The 27,902-nt window shown below is 41.0% G+C and overlaps 1 protein-coding gene across 1 annotated transcript in view; it reads left to right on the forward strand.

The window, feature by feature from the left end:
- The first annotated feature begins 9,369 nt into the window (after positions 1–9,369).
- arhgap39 (Rho GTPase activating protein 39) overlaps positions 9,370–27,902 on the forward strand; it is a 154,847-nt gene continuing 136,314 nt past the window's right edge. The window contains exon 1 of the mRNA XM_084011551.1: positions 9,370–9,462. Coding sequence (XP_083867677.1) covers positions 9,452–9,462 — 11 coding nt within the window. The 5' untranslated portion in view covers positions 9,370–9,451. The remainder of the gene's footprint in view (positions 9,463–27,902) is intronic.

A 27,902-nucleotide genomic window follows, 5' to 3' on the forward strand; every position in this document is an offset into this window, starting at 1 on the left:
TGAGGTCCTCCGGCACCGGCCTTTTATCCATACCAAAACCCAGAACTAAAACCCATGGTGAGGCGGCATTTAGCTACTATGGCCCCCACCTGTGGAACAGCCTGCCAGAGAGCCTCAGGACCGCAGAGACAGTTGATATTTTTAAAGGAAGGTTAAAGACACACCTTTTTAATCAGGCTTTTAACTAGTATTTTAAATTCTTCTTAACGTTCTTATGTGATTTTATCTTATTTTATATTTTTGCTTTTATCTTTTTTTTAGATGATATTGATCTTAAATAATTTTAGTTGTTTTACTTATCATTGGTATTGTTTTATGTTATTATCTTTATTATCTTTTATTAAGCTGGTCACTTATTTTTTTATGTGTTTTAGTTTTTAGCTTTAACTCCAGTGTTTCCTCAGGGGGGTCTTCCACACTGGGAGCTGTGTCTGGGCTGCTGCTGGGGGTGCTGTCCCTGGGTCCCTTCGGCTCGGCTGACTGTTGTCTGTCGGTGTCGGGGGGCCTGGGCACTGGTGCCCCTGTGGCACAGCCTGCGACTCCTCCCAGTGTGGATGGCCCCAAAGATAGCGTTTCCTCAATCATCAGTGTCATGCCATGTCTCCCTATTGTCAGAAGTGAGAGTGTGCAGGTGTGTGTGTGTTTGTGTGTGTGTGCGTGTGCAGTATGGAGGGTGGGAGGGAGGGGCTTTATTTGTAATTGTTTTTTCTTTTTTTTTTCTTTTTGATGTGTGTAAAGCACTTTGTGTTACATGCTTTTGTATGAAAAGTGCTCTATAAATAAAGTAAAGTTGAAGTTGATGCAATCCTAGATACTGTACCAGAAACAGATCATTATGTTCTTGATGGAGGTTCACTCCTTCACCGAATACCATGGAAGCACGGACAAAGCTATGGTAAAATTGCGCAGTCATATGCAGACTTCACCATCCAACATTATGGCTCAGCTACAACCATTGTGTTCGATGGCTATGGGGATGGGCCATCCATTAAAGACAACACACATCAAAGAAGAGGAAACAATATTCATCCCATTGTCAACTTCACTGCTGAGACAGAGTTCAGATGACACCCAGCAATTCCTCTCTTTTCCCCCAACCTCTGACACTCATATTGCAACTCGCATCTCGGACTGTCTGGCAGACATCTCTGTCTGGACAACTGCACATCACCTCAAGCTTAACCTGAATAAAACCAAACTCCTCTTCATCCCGGGAAAAGACTGCCCTCGCATGTCGAGGGCATCACAGTATTGCCTTCCTCAACTGCGAGGAACCGGGGTGTTATCCTCGATGACCAACTACCCTGCACCCCCAACATCACTGCTGTGGCCCGATCCTGCAGATTTGCCCTCTACAATATCCGCAGGATTCGGACTTTCCTCACAAAGAATGCAACGCAACTCCTGGTCCAAGCACTGGTCATCTCCCGCCTTGACTACTGCAACTCTCTCCTGGCTGGACTCCTGGCCTCGGCAACTAAACCATTGCAGCGTATCCAGAACGCTGCAGCACGCCTTGTCTTCAATCTACCCAAATTCTCCCATGTGACCCCCCCACCTCTGTGACCTCCACTGGCTCCCTGTTGCAGCCCGCATCCAATTCAAGACGATGGCACTGGCCCGTCAAGGCCATCAATGGAACGGCACCCATCTACCTTCAAACACTGGTCAAACCACACGCCCCAAAGCGAGCACTTAGCTCCTCTACTTCAGCTGACCGGCTAGTACCACCATCGCTGAAATCAAACAAATCTCGCTCAGCAAAGTCCAGACTCTTCTCTGTTCTGGCGCCTCAGTGGTGGAACGAACTCCCGACCAATGTCAGGACAGCAGAGTCATTTGCCATCTTCCGAAAAAGGCTCAAGACTCACCTGTTCAGACTTCACCTCGACTCTGCATAGCATGACCCACTAACACCCCTCCAAAAAAACAAACAAAAAACCTATACCTATAGCACTTTGATCATAGCACTATTGTTCTTAAGGTATGTTTGCTGAACAACTACTACTTTACTCAGACGAGGATCTAACACTTGTTCTATTTTTAGCTCTTACTTTATCGGCAATGATATGTTGTGGTTTCTTTGTTTCTTTCTTTTGACAAATGTACTTATTGTAAGTCGCTTTGGACAAAAGCGTCTGCTAAATGACCTAAATGTAAATGTAAGAGTAAACCCTTTTCAAAACAGTTGCGCACCTATAGTGTGGTTTCAAGTAAAGTAATGACCTGAGGAGACAGTAAAATATACTCACTGTAGCAGATATTCTCTCACAAAAAATAAACCAAGGCAGTTTTTTCTTCTCTTGTGAGCAGAGGTAGGTGCATTTTTAGGTAGGTTAACAACTAAAAACAGCTGCATTAAACTGTACTTAGAAACGACTTTCATAAGGCACATGTATATCTTCAAAATAATAATACAGTAAAATAAAAATAGCAGCTTTTAACTTGAAGGCACCTCACTCCTTACTAGCATTACCTTGCCATTGAAATTAAATGTCCACTGTAAAAAAATAACCCTCTGGCATTGTTCCAAACGAGAGAAGAAATGAAAGGTCATATTGCAAACCTTACTGATAACACCTCATTGGCTCACCAGGAAAACTGGGAGAGGATGATAGCCTTCTCCGTGTCTTCAACTCTTCTCTGCTTAACTGCAGGAGGCTTAATCGGTGTAGTGGGAAGAGGTGGAAACTCTTCTTCCATAAGTGATACCTGTACTTGACCGTCAAGTAGTCATGCATGTTGTCAATGAGTGTATTCTTGGCTCCAGTTAGCCCATCAGTAGCATGGGGCGTGGGCGTAGCAGGCTTGCTAGCAGAGTCAGCAGCACTCGTTAGCATTGTTAAAGCATCGCTTTAACATTCTAACATTCATATCGACATTCTCCAGAGGTAGCCGGTAGAGATACTGTCGTTATCAGTTAAGGTAGTTCGTCTGTTCGCACCCTACACTTTAAAAGGTGAGGTTAGGTTTGCGGAGCTCGTCCAAGCGTGTGTGGTTAGAGCACCATCTTGTGCAACTCCCATGCTCCCACACCACTAGTGGAGGGCCGGCCTACAGACTAGAATCTGTTTATTACATTTATCTCTTTACAAGCTGCACAAACAATGAGAACCAAATGTGTCATGACACCTGTATATATATATTTTTTAACACCATAAAATATGTACACAAAAAAGGAAGAAATCATCTGCACAGAGGTCTCCTAGCTGGTTGGTATTAGAACAGGTGAGTGGTGGCTGTCGGGTCAAGCTATGAATATGCTAGTCTTCCCATCTTTAGGCAGCAGTCCTTTAGAAAAAATAACATAATTACATATCAACATTACTGTTAAAGACTGACAATACTACACAACTTTGGCAGTATTTTATGCAGTTTGCACTTGTGGGAGCCAAGTCTTATTGTTTTAGTGATTTGTTATAGCATTTGTGTTGGTGGACAATGCAACACTTTCATATGGCTGAGCCATGACTTTGTTTATAGAACTATTGTAAATCATAACAAGTAAGCCATATGGATTTGCAGATCTGTTATTTAACTGCAGTCCTTGTCCATCTTCAGTGTGTATAACCTCCATGTCCTGGACTTCTTGGTGTACAACTTGCTGTACCGGGGATAAGTGAAAGGAGGTCAACCTCAGTGAAATGTTCATATTACCATACATTGCACAGCACTTTGCATTTCCATATGAAATGACAATAACACACTAAATCTCCATCAGACATTTTGCTCTCATTACAAAAACAAAAAATGATAGGAGTACTTGTAACACAACATACTAAATTGAGCAATCATCTTTTCTTGGTCTGCTATGTGGTGACTGTAGTCCAGCCCAACAACAAACCAGCTACACACGAAAGAAAGATGTGTGCGCAGATACATTGACCCAACACAGCAAAACCACCTACTTACCAGACTGAAATGTCTCCCAAACTCTATTGCTCAACCCATTCATAACATGAGGCGCATGGCCTACTCCGCTACAGCTGTTCCTACAACTTTAATACCTAACATCAGTGCAAATACCGGGCAAACAAGGAATGGAAGAGCCCCCATTTGTCATGGCCTGGCTTAGAGGCTGTAACAATTACAGGGAGCCCAAGCAATATAATGTGTGAAATCTGTTAATCAGTAGTAAAGTGCTGTATGAGTGAGTGGCAAAGTATGCCAGGAGACAGAATGAACAATAACCGAAACTGTATGTGACCAGGGAAGAGGGATCACCTCCAGAAAGAGAGAGAGAGAGAGAGAGAGAGAGAGAGAGAGAGAGAGAGAGAGAGAGATGCTGCAAACTGGAGGAGTGTAAATGGACAGCACACAGCAGCTCAGGTGTGGCTAATTCAGCTGATGCAATGGACAAATAACTAATGTCAGATCTATTTTGCTATAGCTGGGGCAGTGATATTAAGAACCTATTACTTTACACATAATAACAGTGTTTTGCTAGCTGTACTTCCTGCATTTAGTAGCTGCAACTGTGTTGCTTCTAGCCTGATTATGTATTTAATGTCTTTTAATGTGTATTTTAATTGCTATTCTATTCAATTATAAGATTGCTCTTCAGTTTAAAAATATGCCACTCTGCTGTCAGTAGACTTGCCCATGTGTGCGAATGGCCATATGTTGAAAACAACGCCACTTATATCTGAACACGCCAGATTGAGAAACCCTGAGTTGATAACCACCATTGTAGGACTGTTTAGTGGGATCACAATTGTTGGGTTAGTTAGCCAAATAACCAGAGGGATATTCCACCAAACTTGCTAATTAAGGCGGCACTTACCTAGTTAAGCCTGGTTAGAACTAGCGCCAACTTTCACTTGCAGCTAAACCCATTCCATTAACGCATTTCAGCCGCGCCTTGTTGAGGCTAATTCAAGCCAGGTTAACGTTGTCGCGTGTTACGCGCATTGACGGGATATGAAGCCAGCCCAGAATCGTGAATATTGAATCATCGAGAAAATGGCAGAAAAGACCGGAGCAAAAATTATTGATGGAACTGTACGAGGAGTACAAACCCATCATAACCAAAAAAGGTTATACTGTAGTGATAAATAAAAATCGCGAGGCTGCTTGGGCAAGAATTGCAGAGCGTTTACATACGGAAGTACCGTTAAGAGTAACATGTTCTGATATAACACTGACAACGATTTCTCGAACGTGAGGATAGTGTAGAGGTAACGCGCCGGCTTTGCACGCGGCTGGCCACGGTTTAGGGCTGCAGCTATCGATTCTTTTTGTAATCGATTAATTTAGCACTTTATCGATCGATTAATTGAGGAATCGGATAAAAAAAAATTGCGTTTTTAAACAACCAAAACAAATAATGCATAACGAAAATGATGTGGCTGTAAAATGATCAAGCATTTCTAAAAAAAAATAAACAGAGGTATTCATTCCAACTACAAAATTTGGCTCCAAAACTAAGCCCATTTATTAAGTGCCAGTGAGAATTTAACAACAATACAGTTAAATCAACTTGGATAAAACATGGATAACATTTAATTTACGTTTTGTTTTGCCAGCAATGGCCCTTTCCTCTCCCTGCCCTAAATATGTGTGTATATAGTGTACTTCTTCTGTGCCATTTATGTATTTAGCTTTCTCTATCACTACAGTAACTGTTTGACCGTTCTTTTCTCTGCTTTGAACTCCTCCGTCCGTTTGGGCAAACACAACGACTCACAGCCAAGCGTAAATCAGGCTTTCCGATTGGCTGTAAAAGCTGCTACGGGAGCCAATACGAGCGTCCGATGCATAAACGTAACTCTATACGTCACTCGCAAGATGGCGGATGAGAAGTGATCGATATACAACAAAACGGATAAATGCGCCACGGAGACGAGGAGACATCTAGTCACACATTTTACTACTTTACGCATTCGTTTTGTTGTCAGAAATAAATCGCTCACATGGGCAAGCAGGATACCGTTGTTTAGCCCCGATACTCTCTGTCGTTTACGGACATTCTGAGTCTGACTTTCCGCCATCACGCCAACTAAATTCAGAATGAATGACCGTGTATGACGCGCTGGTGCTTCCTGAACAACGGTCCGTGTGGAACAATCGGATCCCTGCACATAGGCGCGTCATAGGAATTTAACGAGGCTTTGAGGCAGATGTTTTGCCTCGAGGAATTTTCATAATCGAGTTAATCGAGTAACTCGATTAATCGTTGCAGCCCTACCACGGTTCCCGACTATGAAACTTTGTGAAACTTCTTTCTTTGGCCGGAACTCTCTCTCTCTGTCTCTCTCTCTCTCTGTCTCTCTTTTTTTAGATAGGCCTAGTAAATGCATCTACATTGACCAACTCATTTATCTCAACAATTCAATGAACATATTCAATGAACCTATTAATGAACTCACCTGAAAGGAATTTATGTGGTTGAAAATTGCATGCAGCAATGCCTTTGTCATTGGGATCTATAACATGCTATTAATAATAACATTTTTATGCCTATCATGTTTTTGCAAGTTATATTTGGGTTCTGGGGAAATTGTATGACATATTTATCATAGTTAAGGTAAAATGTTGGTCTAATTCTCTGATCTAAAGACAATTATACAAGCAAAAAAAAAAAAAAAAAAACACACATGAGATGTCTTGCCGGGATGTGAACCTGGAATGCCCATGTTCGGGGGCAGGTGCATCACCACTCACCCAACTAGGGGCTTTAGATAATGATATGGCCAGTCGGTGTTAAACAAAATAAACGATTTATTCATATTTTTTTAATTGCAAGCATGTATTCTTAGACGCTTGATGAAAATGACTTTAGGAAAAGTCCCCCACCATTCCTCCCCCTTGCCATTCAGAATGACACTGTGTCCAATGTGGATTCCTTCAGGTTCCTGGGATCGACCATCTCAAGGGACCTAAAATGGTCTCCCCACATTGACACTATCCAGTAGAAGGCCCAGCAGAGGTTATACTTCCTGAGACAGCTAAGGAAGTTTAATCTGCCTAAGGAGCTGCTGACCACTTTCTACTCAGCGATCATTCAGTCTGTCATCTGCACCTCCATCACTGTCTGGTTTGGGTCAGCCACCAAACGAGACAGGGCCAGACTGCAACGGACAATAAGGGCTGCAGAGAGGATTATTGGAGCTGACCTCCCTTCCATCCAGGACCTGTACCAGTCCAGGGTCAGGAAAAGGGCAGCAAAAATCTCTACAGACCCCTCACATCCTGGTCACAAACTGTTCAACCTCCTTCCCTCTGGTAGACGATATAGGGCACTGTTTGCCAAAACCAGCCGACACAAAGACAGCTTCTTCCCCCAAGCTGTCACTCTGTTGAACACTCAGAAATAGCACCACCCTTACACTGAACAAAGTGAATCAACCTGTTCTGCTCATCTACCTCATGTCATGTCTACTTCAATCTTACAGTTACAATATTGTTATTAATACATCATCGTTGCACTGAACTGCCTTGCACTATATTTATATTTAATCTTAAAACTCAGTCCATACTGATACTGCACTATTCCCACCCTCTTTTCAATTGTATATTGCATCCTGCGTCTTGTCTGTGCCTGTTGGGGTGTCCACGACCATGGCAACCTTGACAGGGACAACAAGGCTGCACTCCCCCTCCGGACAATTGTATTATCCCACCCATAGCATCTATATATCTGTAAATGTGTATACTGTATTTATTAATTTATTCTTATACATAGCTTACTGCCCTTATTCTATTTCTATTTTTTCTATTTCTATTTTTACTGTTTTTTGTGTGTGTTGTACTTGAGAGCAAAGGTTAACCGGAGTCAAATTCCTTGTTTGTTATGCAAACCTGGCAAATAAAGTTGATTCTGATTCTGATTCTGATATAGTCTGTTTGTACTTCATATATGTAATTTTGGTAATTTTTGGTCTTTCACGTTACGAAATCACGAGGACTAGGCTTGGCCGAAACCTTCTGCTGGTACAGTTGTTTCCGACAGACGGACTTCTCTGAAACCCCACTAAAGTAAACCTGATGGTTGCCCTGCCCCGGGGCAGGCTAGTTTGGTCGTTTAAATTCCCATGGTTACTTAGCGGAGACTGCCTCAAGTCACATTGATGGAACGCAACTCTCGCTAAAGGTAGCGAGGCTTATCGAAATTAGCCCGGCTTTGCGCTTAGCGAGTTTGATGGAATACCCCTCAGATAGCCTGGGTATCATTCAGGCTTCAGGTTTAAGGAGAGTTAGAGGTGAGTGTAATCATGCCTGTCAAGTGATCATGTACAGATTTAAAAAGTTGTGATCACAAAATTACTTTGGTGGTGAAAAGGTTTAACTTTGTTGGGCTTCTTTGAAATATAAATATGATTTGCTATATTTTCCCTGGCCGGTGAGTTCATCCATGAAGTTGTTTGACTCTTGAATTGTTGTGTTTTCATGAGATTCATCCCACAATCACATGCGTGGATATCTCCAAATAGTTCTGAATGAATGGGAGTGTCTCTGTGTCTCTGTGGTAGCCCTGTAATGCATTGAAGACATGTCAAAGGTAACCCAGAGCATATTGGGACTGGCTGCCTTCCCCTAAATGCTGACAAAGTAGTACTGCTACTGACTGGTAGCGTCTCTGGTGAGTAATACATTAATACCAATATTCCCATAAACAGTCCTTTTCATTTAACATACATACATCATCATTTGAAACAAGTGGTGTGTGTTCCTTTTGCATAAAGGTAGTTTAACTTAGCAAAATCAATACCGGAAGTTGTTGAACTTCAGAAGAAAATAGTTGATGTGAACATTTGTCATATTTGTCTTAACTTTGAGGAAAGTGCCGAATATTTAACTACTGCTGACTGACTTCACCCTCTGGCATTATAAGATAAACATCTGTGGTGTTGTTACATGAAAAAAAAAAGATCAAAACATCTTGGAGCTCAGTTGCCAAGTGTATTTGGATTATTTTACATTATTTTTCACAGTGTGGTTTAAAGAAAATTCACTCTGTAACAAGAATCTTGATAAAGATGTTTTCTTTAAAATCCTATTACAGATGACATAAATTGTGTATTATATTTTGTAAATGGACACTCTTTTAAGGATAAAATGATTTCCCTTAAATGCAATATTGTTTGTAGCTGTGTCAAGGTGATTGACTGTCATTACTACAATTGATAAATTAAGGGTTTTCAAGGATTTATTATATTTATTATTATGTGACAGACTATAGGTTTTGAAAACAAGTACTTCGTTAAGTTTTTTTTCTATTAGTCCTGTTTATAGCCTACATACTAATTATGTGGTAGTTCTCCATTTCCAAAATAGGTGCCACATTGACCTGATTGGTGAGAAGCTTTTATTGTGAAAGTAGTGAGCGGAAGTGGTTTTCGCCATTGTTGGTAGTTTGACACTGATCTGGAAGGAGTGACTCGTTGACTGCGGCGAACATGGGAGCCGCTGTGGAATTGAATCTAAAAGGATTTTAAGAACCGTCGGTAAAATGGCAGAGAGGTGAGTGTAACAACATACATGTGTTTTTGCTGCACCTGTTTTATTCGAAGCATCATCCAGAGCAGAAGAGGCAGCCAACCAGCGACGAGGCTAACAGCGCTTCCTTTAGTGCTGAAGCGGCTGTTAGCTAGCTCGCCACTTATTCGCTCACACGATTCAACAATTTTTATAAGGAAAACCATTTCCATGCAGTCAGGTTGTTTTTCGTTCCACTCACTGGGTTGTTGGTTGATGGTCTGGCATTTTTCTCTGCTTACTTGTCAAGGTGGAAGGAGGGTAGCACAAGGTTGTGCTTGGTGATGATGATGATGCTGTTGCACCTGTCGGTCTATATCGCCGTCTCTTTGCTGGAATGCAGCTAACATGCTCTGTAAGCTTGATGCTAGCAGCCATAGCGCACCTATGCGCCCATCATCAGTATGGGCTGAGGTTTGGCCAGCCGAGTTGCTCCCGATCCTTCCTCTCACTCGCAGCATCTGTCATCTTCATGATGGATGAAGGCGCCTCCCATCAGAGGCGCTGCCAATGGAGAAGTGTTACCTCTGTAACACCATCGTGTTTACCCCTGTAGATGCTGAAATACGATGTCCACTAATGAGTAGCACTTCTATTTCATAACACGCATCTTACCGCCATTTTTACAGTCTTTATCAGTATCATGTCACTTTTTATCTCACTGATGGCAAGAAGCAGAGAACTAACGACGAAAGTGTACCGTTACTGGATTAAGAGTTGTTTGGGGAAGCTTTGACTGTCTTCATTTGAGATCATATTAAGGGATGCCCAAACAATTCTCCTTGTTTTAACATTACCTGGCTTGTAAACTCACTGCTCAATTAAAACATCAGAAATTTAAAGTGAGTTTGGCGTAACAGCAGAGAGAACATCACTAATATTTTTTATTGCGTTTATTGCCTTTGAGTGAGTGTGGGCTGCATCTTGAATATAGACAATGGCAGTTTCTCCACAGCAGCAAACAAGCTCATATAGCTGAGTAAATAATGGATTTCTGTTAAATTAGGCCTCATGTAAATCACGACTGCAGGTCTGCCCTGTGGGCATTGGAGCATTGTACAAATGTAGGTGTGTTCGTCAGAGTCCTATCACACTGATCGGAGGCTAAGTTCACCTCATGGATCTTAGTCAAAATACACCATCATCACTCACAAGTGCAGTAATGATGAACACATGTCAATGTGGGTCAAGACATAAACTTGAATGCATGTCAGGACTTGGACAAGCGGTGGCTTGCCTCTGATTTTGATAAGAAAACTTGAACTATTTTTTCTGCACAATCAAGGAGATCTTTACACCAGACATCACACATATTGCTGCCTGCTTCTGGCTGCACTGTTTCCATTGGTTGCACTCAGGCTCAAGAGATAAGGGAAGCATTTTGGGGTCAGTAAGTTTAACCATGACCATGCTGATGTCTTGGTTGAGGTTGCGTGCTAGTGTGTTTTTACATTGTTTTATTGACTGGCCAGAGTAAAGGTCAATGCATTCTGACCATGTGCTTTTCTCTGTTTTTATTGAAACACAATCTATTTTATGCATTTGTTTCCGTAATTCACACTTCAAACTGGCAGCCGCAGCAATGATGGACTTCTTGTGCCTTTTGGCATAGACCCCAAGGATGATGTGGCCTCAGTCAATCTTGTCAAGGTGACAAGAGGGTCATTCCGTGTCATTTCATAACATTTCTGAACATCTTTCCACCTGACCTTCTCAGAATGTCCTGAAAAAATTCAAGTACAAAGACACACTTGTTAATAGGACAAATCCAAAATATTAGCTCTCTACTGTCAATAGTTTTCTCATGAAACATCATTGAATGAAGGCTAGTTTAGACGGTTTTTGCCATCATACTCTGAAAAGCCATTTTTAAACAGCAATATCTGGAAAACTATCTCACCTGTGGCCTTCAAATTTTCTACAATGTATATGTTACTAATAGGGTTGGGCATTGTTTGGATTTTACCGATTCCGATCCCGATCCTCTGTTTCGATTCCTGTTCTAAACGATTCTCGATTCCGATTCTTTGAGGTGCAGGTCAACAGGTCCAGTGTTGCCACAGTTACTTTGAAAAAGTAATCTGACTACTGACTACTGACTACCCTAAAAAGTAACTTAGTTAAGTTACTGACTACTTGATTTAAAAAGTAACTAAGTTAGATTACAAGTTACTTTATAAGTTACATTCAACAGCTGCATCAGACTACCGATTTTGCCAATACTCACTTTATTGATGTGCTTTTTTAACAGTAACATCAACAATGTATCCATTTTAAGTTGCACTTGAAAACTATGTCATGATAGAAAATACATGTTTTTATATAAAAAAATAAAGACAGTCTTTCTTGACTTCACTTAACTTAAATAATTGTTTGCATATTGTAATGGCAGTAACATCATAAATGAACATTTTATAAATATTGAACCGGCTTTAGAGCAGCAAGGATTGGTTTTATGAAACAAATGAGCACAGTCCTCAAGTATGAGCGGCGTGATGACGAAGAGAGGGGGCGGGGCCAGCAACCAGCGAGACATTTCTCCACTAAACACTCAAGAGAGACTCCGCTCGCATTTCAGCACAGACTGTGTTGGCAGGAGCTCCGTGAAATCGAGAACTCGTCTTGTTTATTCACACGCTACGCCTTTTCACCGTCACCGGGCGGGACCTGCTCTTTTAATGTGGTTGTGCCATGCTGTGACTCTAAATGTTTTTTCAAGTTTGACGTTGTATTCTTGAAAGTAGACAACACTTTGTTGTTAACACAGAGTGTACAACAAACCTTTATGTTGCCATCTTTTGCTGAGATGAAGTCGAAATAATAGGCGAATTCGACTTGATGTAGCCGCCTGCAGCGCGCTATCTAACGTGATGTATTGTGGGTTGAAAGCGATGCATGATGACTAGAATTGTGTCCGACTTAGCAGCCGACTGCAAAGACGTCACAGGGTCGCGGCCATGTCACGTGACCCAAAACATCGCGGGAACAAGTTTTTAAGAGCCGCTTCTTGCAGCGCTTGGCAGCGCGGTCCACGGTGGCTGCAACTGGCTTGTCCACACCTCCGCTACAGTGGAATGGTTCTCATTGGTTAAAAGTTCAATGACGTGTGTTCAAGGTCCGCACTCGGCGGCCACCTTGTGGTGAAATGATACTTTTTATTTTGGTCGCATTGATCTCATGGCTTGATCTTAAGTTCAGTGCATTGTGTTGTAAGTAGGCCTATTATATGTGAGGTCTGGTTAATACAAACATAGAATGATAATACAAATATACTGGAAAAAAATAATGCCTTCCACATGTTGCCTTGCGTGTGTGTGTGTGTATGTATGTATGTATTTATATGTATGTGTGTGTGTGTGTGTGTGTAATATATATATATATATATAAAACATATCCTCTTTGGTTTGCTGCTGTGTTTTATCGCTTGAGCACCGTAGTCACGTTGACTTTGTTGTCCGACTTGACGGCGTTTGGCTGCCGTCTCTTTTAGAGCCCGCCCCCTCAGACACCTGCAGCTCTCGTCGGCGTGGTAAGTTAAGTCAAGTCAAGCCAAGACCATCCTGAACAAGCCTATTTCTCCACTAAACACTCAAGAGAGACTTCGCTCGCATTTCAGCACAGACTGAGTTGGCAGGAGCTCCGTGAAATCGAGAACTCGTCTTGTTTATTCACACGCTGCGCCTTTTCACCGTCACTGGGCGGGACCTGCTCGTTTAATGTGGTTGTGCCAAGTTTGACGTTGTATTCTTGAAAGTAGACAACACTTTGTTGTTAACACAGAGTGTACAACGAACCTTTATGTTGCCATCTTTTGCTGAGATGAAGTCGAAATAATGCTTGTATTTCCAGCTGGAAAATGCGTATCTCTCCCCCTCCTTTGTTTATGTTTCTGCCGGTATAGCCGACTACACGCGACCGTCCGTGAAGGTGTCGGCTAAGATACGTCACCCTGCTGAGACGCACGAAGAAAGCAGATCTTTTTTTTTACTGACAAAAATAGTAACGCACCGTGTATTTGGATAAGTAACTTTAATCTGACTACTGGTTTGGCAATAGTAGCGCATCAGACTACTCGTTACTGATCGTTCTATCGCGGAGTCTCCGCACGCTGGGCGGAGTAATACAAACAAACTAGTGTGAGCGGAGTAAAACAAACAAACTAGTGCGGACGTTTAAGAACTGAAAAAAAAGGATCTCAATTCCAACAGCTTCTTAACGGTTCCGGAACCGGAGGTTAGGAACCGGTTCCTATTTGGAACCGGATCTCCATGCCCAACCCTAGTTACTAATAGCCTCCAGACATGGAATATCGGGGGTGTAGCTCAATGATAACCTAGTATGGTAGGTACTTAAAATGAGGCTTGTCGAAATGAAGTAGTACATTTGAAAAGTGGCTGAGCTCCCATTTTTGCAGAGAAAAGACTTCTATCACTTCTGCCTCTATCTCTGGTGTTAGCTTAAACATTCTACAAAATATGGTCTCTCTCAGATGATCAGTTTCACAGATATTAAGGCTCAAAAATGGAAGTAAACACATCTTTGCCCAACTTCAGAGTCATATTCCAAAAAACAAGTATCAGGTCCAAACTTACTTTTTTTGAAAGATCATAGTCTTGTTAAAATCATATTAAAAAATCTGGAGGGTGTTTTGCCTCAATTTGTCGCAGTGATTTTTTAAAATCCTGATATTGGTGGGGTTTTGTGGCCGGTTTTGGTACTGCATGTCCTAATATCCTACTAGTACACATCACAGCAGGGCAATTCAATTGTGTTTTTTACCATTTACCAAAGACTTACATGTGACTAAATGCTACTGATAAATTTAGCCTTACGAAAACATTAAAATTTAGCATGTGAGTTAAATATGAGTGTCACAGCAAAGGGTCTGAATACTTATGACCATGTGATATTTCAGTTTTTCTTTTTTAATAAATTTGCAAAAATTTCTACATTTCTGTTTTTTTCTGTCAAGATGGGGTGCTGAGTGTACATTAATGAGAAATAAAATTAACTTTTTTGATTTAAGCAAATGGCTGCAATGAAACAAAGAGTGAAAAATTTAAAGGGGTCTGAATACTTTCCGTACCCACTGTAAGTTTCACTTTCAGTTGTGAGTTTCTGAACATTCCTAATGTGATATTCTGGTTACGGATTATTGCGGGTCGAGTCATTCTTGATGAAAAGTTTTTTGTTGAAAAGTTAGAATAAAAGTCCTCGACATGACTATCGAGCTGTGTATATGTGTGTCACAGCCCCGCCCCTTGGTGAAACCGAGAGGAGAGACGCTGGATGAAGTGGTGTGCCACTAATTACACTATATTAAAAGATCGATCCTGGGATTATTAATCGATACGGAACATTCACATGAAGATTGATTTTAATCATAAAATTGATTATTTGAACAAAGCTCTATTTGGTTCAGGAGTTCAGGAGTGTACCAGGTAGCTGAGTGTGTGAATGGAACGGTTTTGGATTTAATGGGAGCCAGCTGAGGAGGCGGAGGAGGAGCACTGCAGGCCTTTCATTTTGGCAGAGAGCAGGCCACAATACATACTTCATACATACTACAGACATCTCAGGGGTGCCAGTCGTATACTACCATATCGGATAGCCTATGCCATGATGAAAGAGCTGTGTGGGTACACCTGAGCCTATTTTGAATGAGGTGAAGGAGCAAATTCCCTCAGTAAATACTGTCCACTTCATGAGTGATGTTCCTGTTACGCAGTACAGGAATAAAAGAAACTTCCATCTGATGAGCACAGTTTCTGTTATGGATTTGTTTTAGTTCAACCCAAGAGCAGATGCTATGGACAGTTTTAATGGTACACAGAAATGGACAGATGGTAATGAGGGGCAGCCAAATACATGTATCGAAATACATGTTGGTACCGGTACCAAAATGTTGGTATCGTGACAACACTATTTGCAACTGCTATAAGCAGAGGAGAAAAGACTTGCATTTACTAGGGATGCTCCGATCAGCATTTTTGGGGGCTGATCCGATCACAGGAATCATAAATCTGCCGATACCGATCAAAGAATGGATGGGAGAATAATAGGGGTGTGAATCTTTGGCTTCACTTCGATTCGATTAACGATACAGTAGGCGATTCGATTCAAGGACGATTATTTTGTTGTTGTAACGATTCGATTCGATTCTGTAAACCACGATTCGATTCAGTAACTTGTAACCAAAATTCTATATCCATGATATAAACATGCAATAATGCAAGGGAGACAATCTGTATTCTTCTGAAAGGTGAAAAATAACATATTTATTCTAGAAAAAAGTAGTCCTGCATAATATTTTATGCTGAATACAAAAATGTAATTAAACATTGCTCAGTTATTTTTTTAACATTTTCAGTAGACATGCTGGCAGGGGGGAGTGTGTCTTAAACGTATTAAAACATTAATCATAAGTAAGAATGGATGGGATAATAATAATAATAATCAAGCCGTTTTATGACTGAAAATACTGTTGATGACTGTGTAGGACACAGCGGGATTCTGGGTCGGGCTTGGGCTTCAGACTCGTGGTGTGAGCGGGATCAGAGCGGAACCAGACCGCTACTTTTATAATAAAAATGCCGCTCTCTGCAAAATCCGCTGCCTGCTTGTGGCCGCTTGCTCGCTCAGCTCCACTCGTGTTGACTACAAACATGTGCAGATGCCGGAGCGGAACCAGACAGGAACCAGGCCGGTACTTTTATAATAAAAATGCCGCTGTGTGCTTTCACTGCCCGCTCGCTCAGCTCCACTCGGGTGGCTGTAAGCTGACGAACGGTTGAAGTTCTTCTTGCATGTGATGTTGATACTTCACCTGCACGGCTCGCAAAGTTACGAGCATACTGTGCGCACTAGGGTGGCTCTAATTCCATAAAAGCTCACCACGCGTCATATGCAATTGGCTTTTCTGATCGGCACTTTGAGGGCCACCGATCAACATGTTTAGGGTCCATATAGGCCCTGGCTTTGTTTGAGGTTTTCAGGGACAGAGAGTGAAGGTGTTGAATTTCTTTAAGCCTTTCCTTTTTAGAAAAAATTATCTCAGTTTTGTCCTCATTTAGTTGTAGGAAATGTTGGCACATCCAGTCTTTGACTTGCTCAATGCACTGGCACAGAAGATCTATGGGGCGATAGTCGTTTGGTGATAGTGCTACATAGATTTGGGTGTCATCGGCATAGCAATGGTGGTCAATGTTATTATTTTGCATGATTTGTCCTAGTGGGAGCACAGTGTTTCCCGCAGGATTTTTTTCAGCAGAGGTGGTGTGGTCCCCGAACCCTCTAGGGGGGTCCGGGGGCATGCCCCCCCTGCCGGAATTTTTTTGTACCCTTTACATTGGAATGCATGAATCTGGTGCACTTTGAGAGGAGAATATGCACTTAAATCCTATTCAAACAGTCCTGTGTATTACTGTAGATGGGATTATTGGTGTTGTTACTTTGCCTTTTGTGTCTTCATTTACAGATTTTTATATTTTTGTATAGTAAATGCATAGCTGTCAAGCTATCATTTATTTGGGTCACAACCTGGACTATCAGAATATGTGTGCTGCAGTGATGTCGTTTGAATGTAGGAAATTATCAATTAGACAGTAAAAAAAAAAAAAGCAAATAATATCTCACAATTATTTATTGATATGACACAAAAAAGGCAAATTGATTAAGCTTGTTATTGCTTAAAACACTTCTTCTTAGTCTTGGGAGTCAAAAAGTGATGAGAAAATTATAAAATAAATATAAGTTATACATAATAGAAACTATTCATGATCTTTTAAGAAGTCCTTAGGTTTTTTCCCTGCATTTATGCTAATGACCACATGCTTACAGGCGATTAGCATAAATCCCTAACTAAAATACGCGATGAAAACGGATTTTATATGGCAATAAAGAACAACATCGGATCTAACAGTATGGATTCATTTTTCAAAGTTCCCGAAAATACCTAGGCTATAAATTCCTGACTGGATATAAGCTCCTGTAAAGGCTATGAGTGATCCCAAAAAGAGCGACAACACGCACACACACACATAGGCCTACACACACACACACACACACACACACAATACTAGAGGAAAAACGGCACGGAGGTTGCGGTTTATAGATACAATAAAATGATTGGGCTCAGAGGGTTTTTAACACTGGTGGTCATGTAGCGACACATTTTAGCAACTTACTTTCTCTCTCTCTCTCTCTGTCTGTCTCTCTCTCTCTCTGTCTGTCTCACTCTTTCCTTCTGTCTTCGATCTTCCGCTTTACTCGCTACTGCTAGAATCAATGTAACTTTGCAACCGTGTAGGGTAGCCTACTGCCAACAACTGCCACACTCGCTGTGTATTTTTCTTCTTTGATGTTGGTTACGTGACGATGTGCCGCGTGCTGCGCAATTGACGTTACGCGCTGTACATTTTCTAAAAGGAGCTACGTTAAAAAAAAAAAAAAAAAAAAAAAATATATATATATATATATTTTTTTTTTAAGGATTTTTATTGCAGCGGCGGAGAAAATTCAGCAGCGGCGGCGCGCCACAAGTTACATTGGTAGGTTCTGATACAAAGTCGCCACTGGAAACAAAATAGTTCCTATCTTGTAGATATGACTTGAACCAGCTACCAACTAAGACTAAGCCCCACCCATTTTTCCAACCTGTCCAAAAGTATTGAGTGGTCGACAGTGTCAAATGCAGCACTGAGGTCTAATAGCATTAATATTGAAGTTTTGCCAGAGTCTGTGTTAAGACGGATGTCATTTACAACTTTGATAAGGGCCGTCTCGGTGCTATGAAAAGGTGGAAATCCTGACTGGAAGTTGTTGCGGCAGCCAGTTGAAGCCAGGAAGTGATTTAGTTGTTGGAGGACAACTTTCTCAATTATTTTACTTATGAAGGGTAGACTTGAAATTGGTCTGTAGTTGTTGATAATAGAGGCATTTAGGCTCCGCTTTTTTAGAAGAGGTTTAATGACTGCAGTTTTGAAGGCCTTTGGGAAATTGCCTGATTGAATGGAGTTATTAACTATTTGCAATACGTCTATTGATAGGCAGTCAAAAACATCCTTAAAAAAGTTGGTAGGTAAAGCATCAAAGCAGCAGGTGGATGATTTTAGATTTGTCACCGTTTCCACTAGAGTTTTAGAGTCTATGGCATTAAAACTTGCCAACATTGCTGTTACTTTTGCCTGAACAGGGTGGTGATCCAACTTTTTTGTTTGAGATATTGATGGCGCGTCTGATGCCTTCAATTTTATTAGTATAAAAGAATGCAAACTCATTGCATTTCTGCGTGGAATGGAGTTTAGCTGTTATTTGTGTTGGGGGTTGGTCAGTCTGTCAACAGTTGCAAATAGGGTTTCCGCCTTATTAGTGTTGTTGTTTATGATATTGGAGAAGAATGTTTCTCTCACACTTTTTAAGACTAAATTGTAGGCCTGGAGGCTCTCTTTATAGATGTCATGGTGAATATGAAGTTTAGTACTCCGCCAGATTCGTTCAGCCTTCCTGCACTCTCTTCTCTGGGCTGTCACAACAGCAGCTTTTCTCCAGGGTGCCTTTTGCTTACCAGAAATAGTTTTAACCGTAGCAGGTGCATGACATCTATGACATTCAGAATTTTGGAATTAAAGATGTTTACAAGATCATCAGCATGACATGGGTTTAGAGGTGGCAACGAGGAGATGGCATTTTTAAAGAGTACATTGGCATGTTCATTGATGTACCGTTTTTTGACCTTATTTGATTCTGTTTGTGTGTCAGGAATGAAAGAAATATTAAAGAAAACACAGAAGTGATCAGACAATGAAGGATCAGTCACAAAAACATCAGAAACATGGAGACCTTTTGTGATAATCAGGTCCAGGGTGTGTCCCTTACAATGAGTAGCCTCTTTCACATGTTGAGAAAGGTCAAATGTATCTAGAATATTAAAAAGTTCTTTTGCACCCTTGTCATTCAAATCATCAATATGAAAATTAAAGTCACCAGTTATAACTAGGCAGTCAAAATCAGTGGAGATGCTAGACAATAATTCAGTAAAATCATCGAAAAAATGTGATGAATATTTAGGTGGCCTGTAAATAATTACAGGCCAGAAGGTCTACCTACCTATAGGCTACATGAATTTCTGAAATGTACTATATTTCTAAATATGCTATTGCTACACTTAATGGCAAAAATTGCACTGGTCTGTTGGACTTGGTTGAACAAAAATAAACAATATTTTGTTGCTTAAGCTTATGTATTCAGTCATTATTCAATGGTAAAATAAAAATCCATGTGAAAAAAATTACTTCTCACTGTGCTCGGGTCAAATATTTAAATGCGATTAATTTCGATTAATTAATTAATTAATTCAATGCCTTTCTGCTGTTTTATAGAAGTTGGGAATTACGTTAGTGCTGAAAAGTGTGCGCGATGGCAGTGTAGCGCGGATCGAACATTTTGATTAGGTGACTGAAGCCCTCAACTATGGAAAAGGGATGCAAATCTTTTGCAATAAACGTCCCACTGCACTTGTTGTGTTCTTGTGTTTTCTTCACCGGTAGAATCAGCTTGTTGGAAGCATCAACGAGAGAAAACTGTTTTTAACTGACTGTGTTACCTGCTCAGTCGTCCTGCTTCCAGGAGGTTGGATATTTACTCGGTAGGGAGGCCTTTCCCCATCGCAGCGCTCGAACACATGCTGTGCTCCTCTAAAGCTCCGACATAGCCAATTCAGAGAGAAATACAAGGATGGAAATGTGAAATTTGATTGAAAAAACGAAAATACCTCAATTCACAAGTGCGTATTGAACCGTGCATGGCATACCGTACGGTTCAATATTATATTGAGAACCGTTGCATCCCTACTGTACACACACTTAACATAGACACACACACAGTTTGTTTAGAACATCATTAATAGAAACATGCCATCCATATTTGTAGGGCTGCAGCTATCGATTCTTTTTGTAATCGATTAATTTAGCACTTTATCGATCGATTAATCGAGGAATCGGATAAAAAAAAATTGCGTTTTTAAACAACCAAAACAAATAATGCATAATGAAAATGATGTGGCTGTAAAATGATCAAGCATTTCTAAAAAAAATAAACAGAGGTATTCATTCCAACTCCAAAATTTGGCTCCAAAACTAAGCCCATTTATTAAGTGCCAGTGAGAATTTAACAATACAGTTAAATCAACTTGGATAAAACATGGATAACATTTAATTTACGTTTTGTTTTGCCAGCAATGGCCCTTTCCTCTCCCTGCCCTAAATATGTGTGTATATAGTGTACTTCTTCTGTGCCATTTATGTATTTAGCTTTCTCTATCACTACAGTAACTGTTTGACCGTTCTTTTCTCTGCTCTGAACTCCTCCGTGTCTCCCGTTTGGGCAAACACAACAACTCACAGCCAAGCGTAAATCAGGCTTTCCGATTGGCTGTAAAAGCCGCTACGGGAGCCAATACGAGCGTCCGATGCATAAACGTAACTCTATACGTCACTCGCAAGATGGCGGATGAGAAGTGATCGATATACATAAACAAAACGGATAAATGCGCCACGGAGACGAGGAGACATCTAGTCACACATTTTACAACTTTACGCATTCGTTTTGTTGTCAGAAATAAATCGCTCACATGGGCAAGCAGGATACCGTTGTTTAGCCCCGATACTCTCTGTCGTTTACGGACATTCTGAGGCTGACTTTCCGCCATCGCGCCAACTAAATTCAGAATGAATGACCGTGTATGACGCGCTGGTGTGCTTCCTGAACAACGGTCCGTGTGGAACAATCGGATCCCTGCACATAGGCGCGTCATAGGAATTTAACGAGGCTTCGAGGCAGATGTTTTGCCTCGAGGAATTTTCATAATCGAGTTAATCGAGTAACTCGATGAATCGTTGCAGCCCTACATATTTGAAACATGTTAAACTAAATAAAGGTATGTTTTTGTTGTGTGGAGATCGGATAGTAGGGTCAGTTGTTCTGAGGCTGGCACAATACGACCATAACACACATTGTAATGCTACAGAGTGAAATCTGTTTCCTGAAGCTCCTGTTGGGAGGTAGTCTGCCTCTACCACGTCATCATACTGCTGCTGCAGCTATTTATAGTAAGTGGGTGTTGAGAGGTCCAAATCAGCCGACCAGATCATTGAAGAGGTTCCCCCTACGCCACTGGTGCAGGAACAAAACACGGAGCACTACATAACAGTGTGGGTGGTGAAGACTGAAATCTGATGAAATTAGACAACATAGCGGCACTCCGGTTGCTCAACGTACAGAAGCATCTCTGATCCCTTCATCTGTTAGAAGGGAGGTTGAGAAAGTCAGATATTGTAGCTCCAGTATAAAGAATATATAACCTTTGAGCAATATTGCTGATACGGCTGTTTTCTGACTGATAGTGTTGAAACCATGGCCTATCTGGAGAGTCATGAATATTTTCAGAATGTAATTATAATATAGAGCTTGTTGTGTGAACTGCCCTGCAGGCTGGAATCTCCACTAAGAAAGTTAAACAGAGACACCTATACTGTACGTTTTGCATGGCTCCAGAGTGCAACTATTTTGGTCCAATAATATGTGAAGAGCAGAGTATGGGTGGGCCTTCGACAAGTCTCTTACCCTAGTTTCTTCTTTGCTGAATGTTGGTGGGAAAAAGAAATCAGATCCTGGTCCTGTCTCGCCAGACTCCGAGACGGTGTCCCGAAGTGGTCTGTCAGTCGAATCGAAAACGTTAAAAAAAGCACCAGAAACACAACCTGGACCATGACAGGCAGTCACAAATTGAAGCAGTGAGGAGTCAACACTTATAATACCACCAAAGAAGAGCATTTTAAGTTAATTTTTTATTGTGATTTCTTGTTTGTGTTGAGATTTTAATAATAATAATACTTTATTTGCACCTTTTATTACTGTTTATAGTCATTTACATATTGTATTGCAATTATTAGTATATATAGGAACTATAAAGAAAAGGTATAATAGGTGTTTTATCACAGTACCATAGGGCACAGTGAAACATTTTGGGTGCACCTAAATGATGTGCTGGTGCACCTAAATGAAAAAGTTAGTCTGGAGCCCTGTGTGGTGTATGAAATATCCGTTTCATCACTGTGCTACATTTTTCAACTGTGATAATCTGACCACATCTCTCACCCAGATGCCGTCTCATGCCCTCTTCATATTCTTGCAGTTCTTTTACTCATAAAACTCAAGTTACTTCAAGTAACTACTATTAATAAGGGAAAAATGCTACCAGTGGAAACACTGAGGTTCGTGTTTATTCCAAGTTCTGTATGGCTCCCGGCTGACAGACAGCTCTTCATTTGTCCGTGGCACAGTCTCCTTCAGTGGTGTTGAAATGCCATTACTTGCGCAAGTAACCAATCAGATAGTGTTGTGGGCGATGCATTGAGTGTGACTACAGCCAGAGAGAGGCAGCTGCATCAGAGACAAATTAGCAAAATTTTCAGTTTATTGATTTTATCAACTATCTGATAACAATTACAATATTGGCAAAAATGCTGAATGCCAACAATGAGGGTTGGGCGGTATGACGGTATTATACCGTGTGACGGTATAAAAGTGTCTACCGGTAGAGATTTTGCAATACCGTTTATACCGGAGAAAGCGCAGATGTCTGCAGCATCGCTCTGAGTCACTGTAATTACACCGCCTCGACACACGGGGCACTGCAGGCATTGCAGCAGACTGCTTGCGTGGTTGCATGAGCACGACGAAGAAGAAACAGCTTTACCTGAGTAATAACAATCATGGCGGAGGCGGAGAGTGAACGTCACGAGGACCCACCCATGACGAAGAGGAGGAACTCGTTCCGAAAAAGGGCGCTACGTCTCTTGTGTGGAACTTTTTCGGATTTAGAAAATCCGACAACGAACAAAAAGTGATACTCTGCAAAGAGTGTCGCGCGACTGTTGCTGCTGCAGGTGGAAACACCGGTAACCTCTTCCAGCACTTAAAGTTAAAACATGCGAAGCAGTATTATGAGTCTTTCGCCAAAGGCACCCCGTATGACAATAAATCACGTCGATGGAGGGAGATAACGGAGGCCATCACGACGCATACTTTTTCTCATTTGTTATTTTTATTTCTTATTAAGATGGAGCTCTGTGTTTACATTTGCACACACACTATAGCTTATAGTTTACCAGACATTTGCACATTCTTTGTGGCTTATTATTTATTATATTATTATACTTTCTTTAAAATAATGTTATGCTGCTGTGAGAAAATTTAAATAAAAGAGGGAAATGATCAAATGCGACAGTATGGTTATTTTTAAGCCATCAATTGAATTTACAGGGGGAAAAACCATACCGTGATATATACCGTTACCGTGATATGAAATTATTCATACCGTGATATAAGCCTACTTACAACCCTACCAACAATCATTGTCTGTCTCTTCGCCTGCACAAAACTCACCAGGAACTAAAGCTAGCTCCAGTCATTTTCCTTTCACTATAGACTCCTCCTGGCAAGCTGGAGTTTGTGTAGTCTACACGATGATAATAAATGGTGAAATGCCATGTAAAACTACTGAAAAAAGACTCAAACCCTCTACCACCCATTGTACTGCCCATTTGCCATCAGTCAGCGACGACTCCCTTCTATTATGTAATATTTCATGTATGGCTTAAATTTTGAAGAGATTTAAGAGCATTATTGGGAGCATTGTGCAAAACGCCTATTTTTCCCTTGAATTGTGGTGTCTTATTAAACTAATAAATCCAGCATAAATCTGGTGATCATACAACAATTTTCTTCATGAATAGTTTACCGCTACCTACAGTGTTGAATAGTGCTTTTAGTAATTGTGTAAATGAAAGCCCTCAAATTTATTATATGAAGTAAAATCACTAGAGCCTGTGTTTTTTTAGATTTATTAGGGAGGTGCAAATGATGCAATGAAAATGGCGGATGACACACTTTATTGCCAACTATTCTGGCAAGGCTTTCAACAAGGTTTAGGATTGTGTTTGTGGGACTTTTTGACCATTGGGTCATTCCATGTGAAAACAGCCAAAATCGGAGTACCATGTATATGACACCTCACCACACCTGAAAATATGCCTTATGTTACCAAACGAGGGAATCTGAAGTTTCAGGTCAATATCTCAAACGGTTTGCCCGTGGCGTCCATTTGAATTTCAAGTGCCACACCCCTTTTTGACACATTGGAATTTCACATTTCATTTTTTGGAGGCCCATAACTTCTGTTCTAATAGTGATAGAAGGCTGGAAATTGGTGTTTGTTCATTGTAGTTTGTATTAGGGCTGCAACGATTCATCGAGTTACTCGATTAACTCGATTATGAAAATTCCTCGAGGCAAAACATCTGCCTCGAAGCCTCGTTAAATTCCTATGACGCGCCTATGTGCAGGGATCTGATTGTACCACACGGACCGTTGTTCAGGAAGCACACCAGCGCGTCATACACGGTCATTCATTCTGAATTTAGTTGGCGCGATGGCGGAAAGTCAGCCTCAGAATGTCCGTAAACGACAGAGAGTATCGGGGCTAAACAACGGTATCCTGCTTGCCCATGTGAGCGATTTATTTCTGACAACAAAACGAATGCGTAAAGTTGTAAAATGTGTGACTAGATGTCTCCTCGTCTCCGTGGCGCATTTATCCGTTTTGTTTATGTATATCGATCACTTCTCATCCGCCATCTTGCGAGTGACGTATAGAGTTACGTTTATGCATCGGACGCTCGTATTGGCTCCCGTAGCAGCTTTTACAGCCAATCGGAAAGCCTGATTTACGCTTGGCTGTGAGTTGTTGTGTTTGCCCAAACGGACGGAGGAGTTCAAAGCAGAGAAAAGAATGGTCAAACAGTTACTGTAGTGATAGAGAAAGCTAAATACATAAATGGCACAGAAGAAGTACACTATATACACACATATTTAGGGCAGGGAGAGGAAAGGGCCATTGCTGGCAAAACAAAACGTAAATTAAATGTTATCCATGTTTTATCCAAGTTGATTTAACTGTATTGTTGTTAAATTCTCACTGACACTTAATAAATGGGCTTAGTTTTGGAGCCAAATTTTGGAGTTGGAATGAATACCTCCGTTTATTTTTTTTTAGAAATGCTTGATCATTTTACAGCCACATCATTTTCATTATGCATTATTTGTTTTGGTTGTTTAAAAACGCAATTTTTTTTTATCCGATTCCTCAATTAATCGATCGATAAAGTGCTAAATTAATCGATTACAAAAAGAATCGATAGCTGCAGCCCTAGTTTGTATTACACAATTTGGCAGGCAGAATCAACATTCCTTACTGTTTGGGTGAGAGGTGGGTCACCAAAGTCCTAATTTTTTTCCCACTTTTTTGGGTGCCCCTAGCACCACGATTAATGATGATATTTATTCTAAACAGGATTATTTGTTATATTTGGGAACTTTTCTCTTGCCAAAATTAATTTGAAGGGTATGGTACCACTGGTGGGGGTTTTATGGGGGTCCAAAAACCCTTTAGGGCAGAGGTGACTCTTTTGGAAGCCCATATTTGGACCCCCAAACCAAATGACCATGTGGGCACTTGATGATCCTAATGGGATTTAAACCAGATAAAGATACATTTGTTCTTTCTTTTAATGAAACAAAACCTTTGACTATGAAGCTCCATCATATGAATTTTATTCTTCATAATGCACCATTTTGGACATTTTTTCAGTAGTCTGGAATGTAGATCAGGGAGAATTTAGTGACGATAAAGCATGAAAATAGTGGAAATAACTTGGTATTATGCACAGTGATGGCAAACGATAATAAAACGATGATAAAAGAGACCCGCCTGCGACAAGCGACTTGCAGCACGAGCAAGTCTGTGGGCCACTGATGCAAACCATATTCTGACACCAATGGCGATGTTTCAGTGGGCAAAAGAAAACATTAAGAACACTACATTCTTCTTTGTTAGTGCAGAAGATATTGAAAAAACACGAGGAAATGTACGAAATGGAAGTCTGGCCACTCACTCAGTACAGTAACACGTCTGCTGTTTCTCCTGTGTGAAACATACTCTTAATACCGACTGCTGGTCAGATGGCTACATTGCACCATTGTCTTATGTAATATTAGGAACTGACAGCAGGCTGCTTCATTTATCTGCAAACAGCAGTTGTTTTCTGGCCCCACCCCCCTCCATCTCCATTCTCATCCTGTCTCCACCAACTCAACTTCCTCAACTCTGTCCTTCTCTTCATCACTCACCCTCTTCATCCTGTTGCTTCCTCCTCTACCTGACTCACTGAAAGCCTATTAAGCACACTGATATTGGATTTAAAGCTCGTGTGTGTGTGTGTGTGTGTGTGTGTGTTAGAGCATGACACGGGAGTGGATTTTCACTCCCGTCCCATCCCACTCCCAGAGAAAAAATCCCATCCCATCCCAATCCCGGGCTGGAGTAAAAAAAAAATCCCATCCCGTCCAACTCCTGTAGAATGACTCCCGCTCCCATCCCGCTCCCACTCAAAATTACTCCCACTCCCATCCCACTCCGGTTTTTTTATTTTTTATTTTTTTTATAATTAATAAGTTAGTCATTAGGAAAGTCAATGGATTTTGTGTTTTTGTTAGAGTAATGTTTTTGAGACCACTCGTCCCCGACTCACATGAGTATTTCACCAGTACTGCGCAGGATTTACAAGCAGCATAGACGGTGTTGGCACCATCACATTCAACTCGCATGAATCTATGCAATATTTGCGACTTCCCAATAAATTCAGTTAATCTCACCGATGGATCATTGTGTCGGACTTTAGTCTGTAGCTCTCGCTTCCCGGCTTCATCGCCTCTACCTCCCTCCATTGCTAACGCAAGTCAAAATAGTTTTGGCTCACTGAAAGATGACTACAAAAATGGACGTGTCTGTCCTTTTGGTTGTTTAACACGGCTGAAAATCATCATCTATTAATGGTGTTCCCGCTCCTGCCCACTCCCGTTGATTTTTATTCCAATCCCGTCCAATCACGGGATTAATAAAACTTTGACTCCCATCCCGCGGGAATCCCACGGGAATCACGTGACCCGCGGGAATTCCCGAAAAATGTCATGCTCTAGTGTGTGTGTGTGTGTGTGTAGCATAATATCCATCTACTTCCGATCTCCAAATGCTGGGTTGATGCTCCGAAGATGATTTATCTGTGTGGGCATTTCCATCTAACACGTGTTAAGACCAGGGGCAGTGCAAATCTATGTTACTGTTGGATAGAAGTTATCCAGAAAAAGTTAAGGTGGCAGGTAGGTATCTCGATATTTTAGGAGACTTTGCCCAAAATCGTCCCTCAAAATCATGTCAAATAACAAATAATAAATGTTCTTGTTAAAAAAGTAAATTTCAGAATTTAAGAAGATTTGGGAGAGCATAGATCGTTGGCTATGTAGATATA

Source organism: Eutrigla gurnardus (assembly GCF_963514095.1).
Source record: "Eutrigla gurnardus genome assembly, chromosome: 6".
Classification (NCBI taxonomy): domain Eukaryota; kingdom Metazoa; phylum Chordata; class Actinopteri; order Perciformes; family Triglidae; genus Eutrigla; species Eutrigla gurnardus.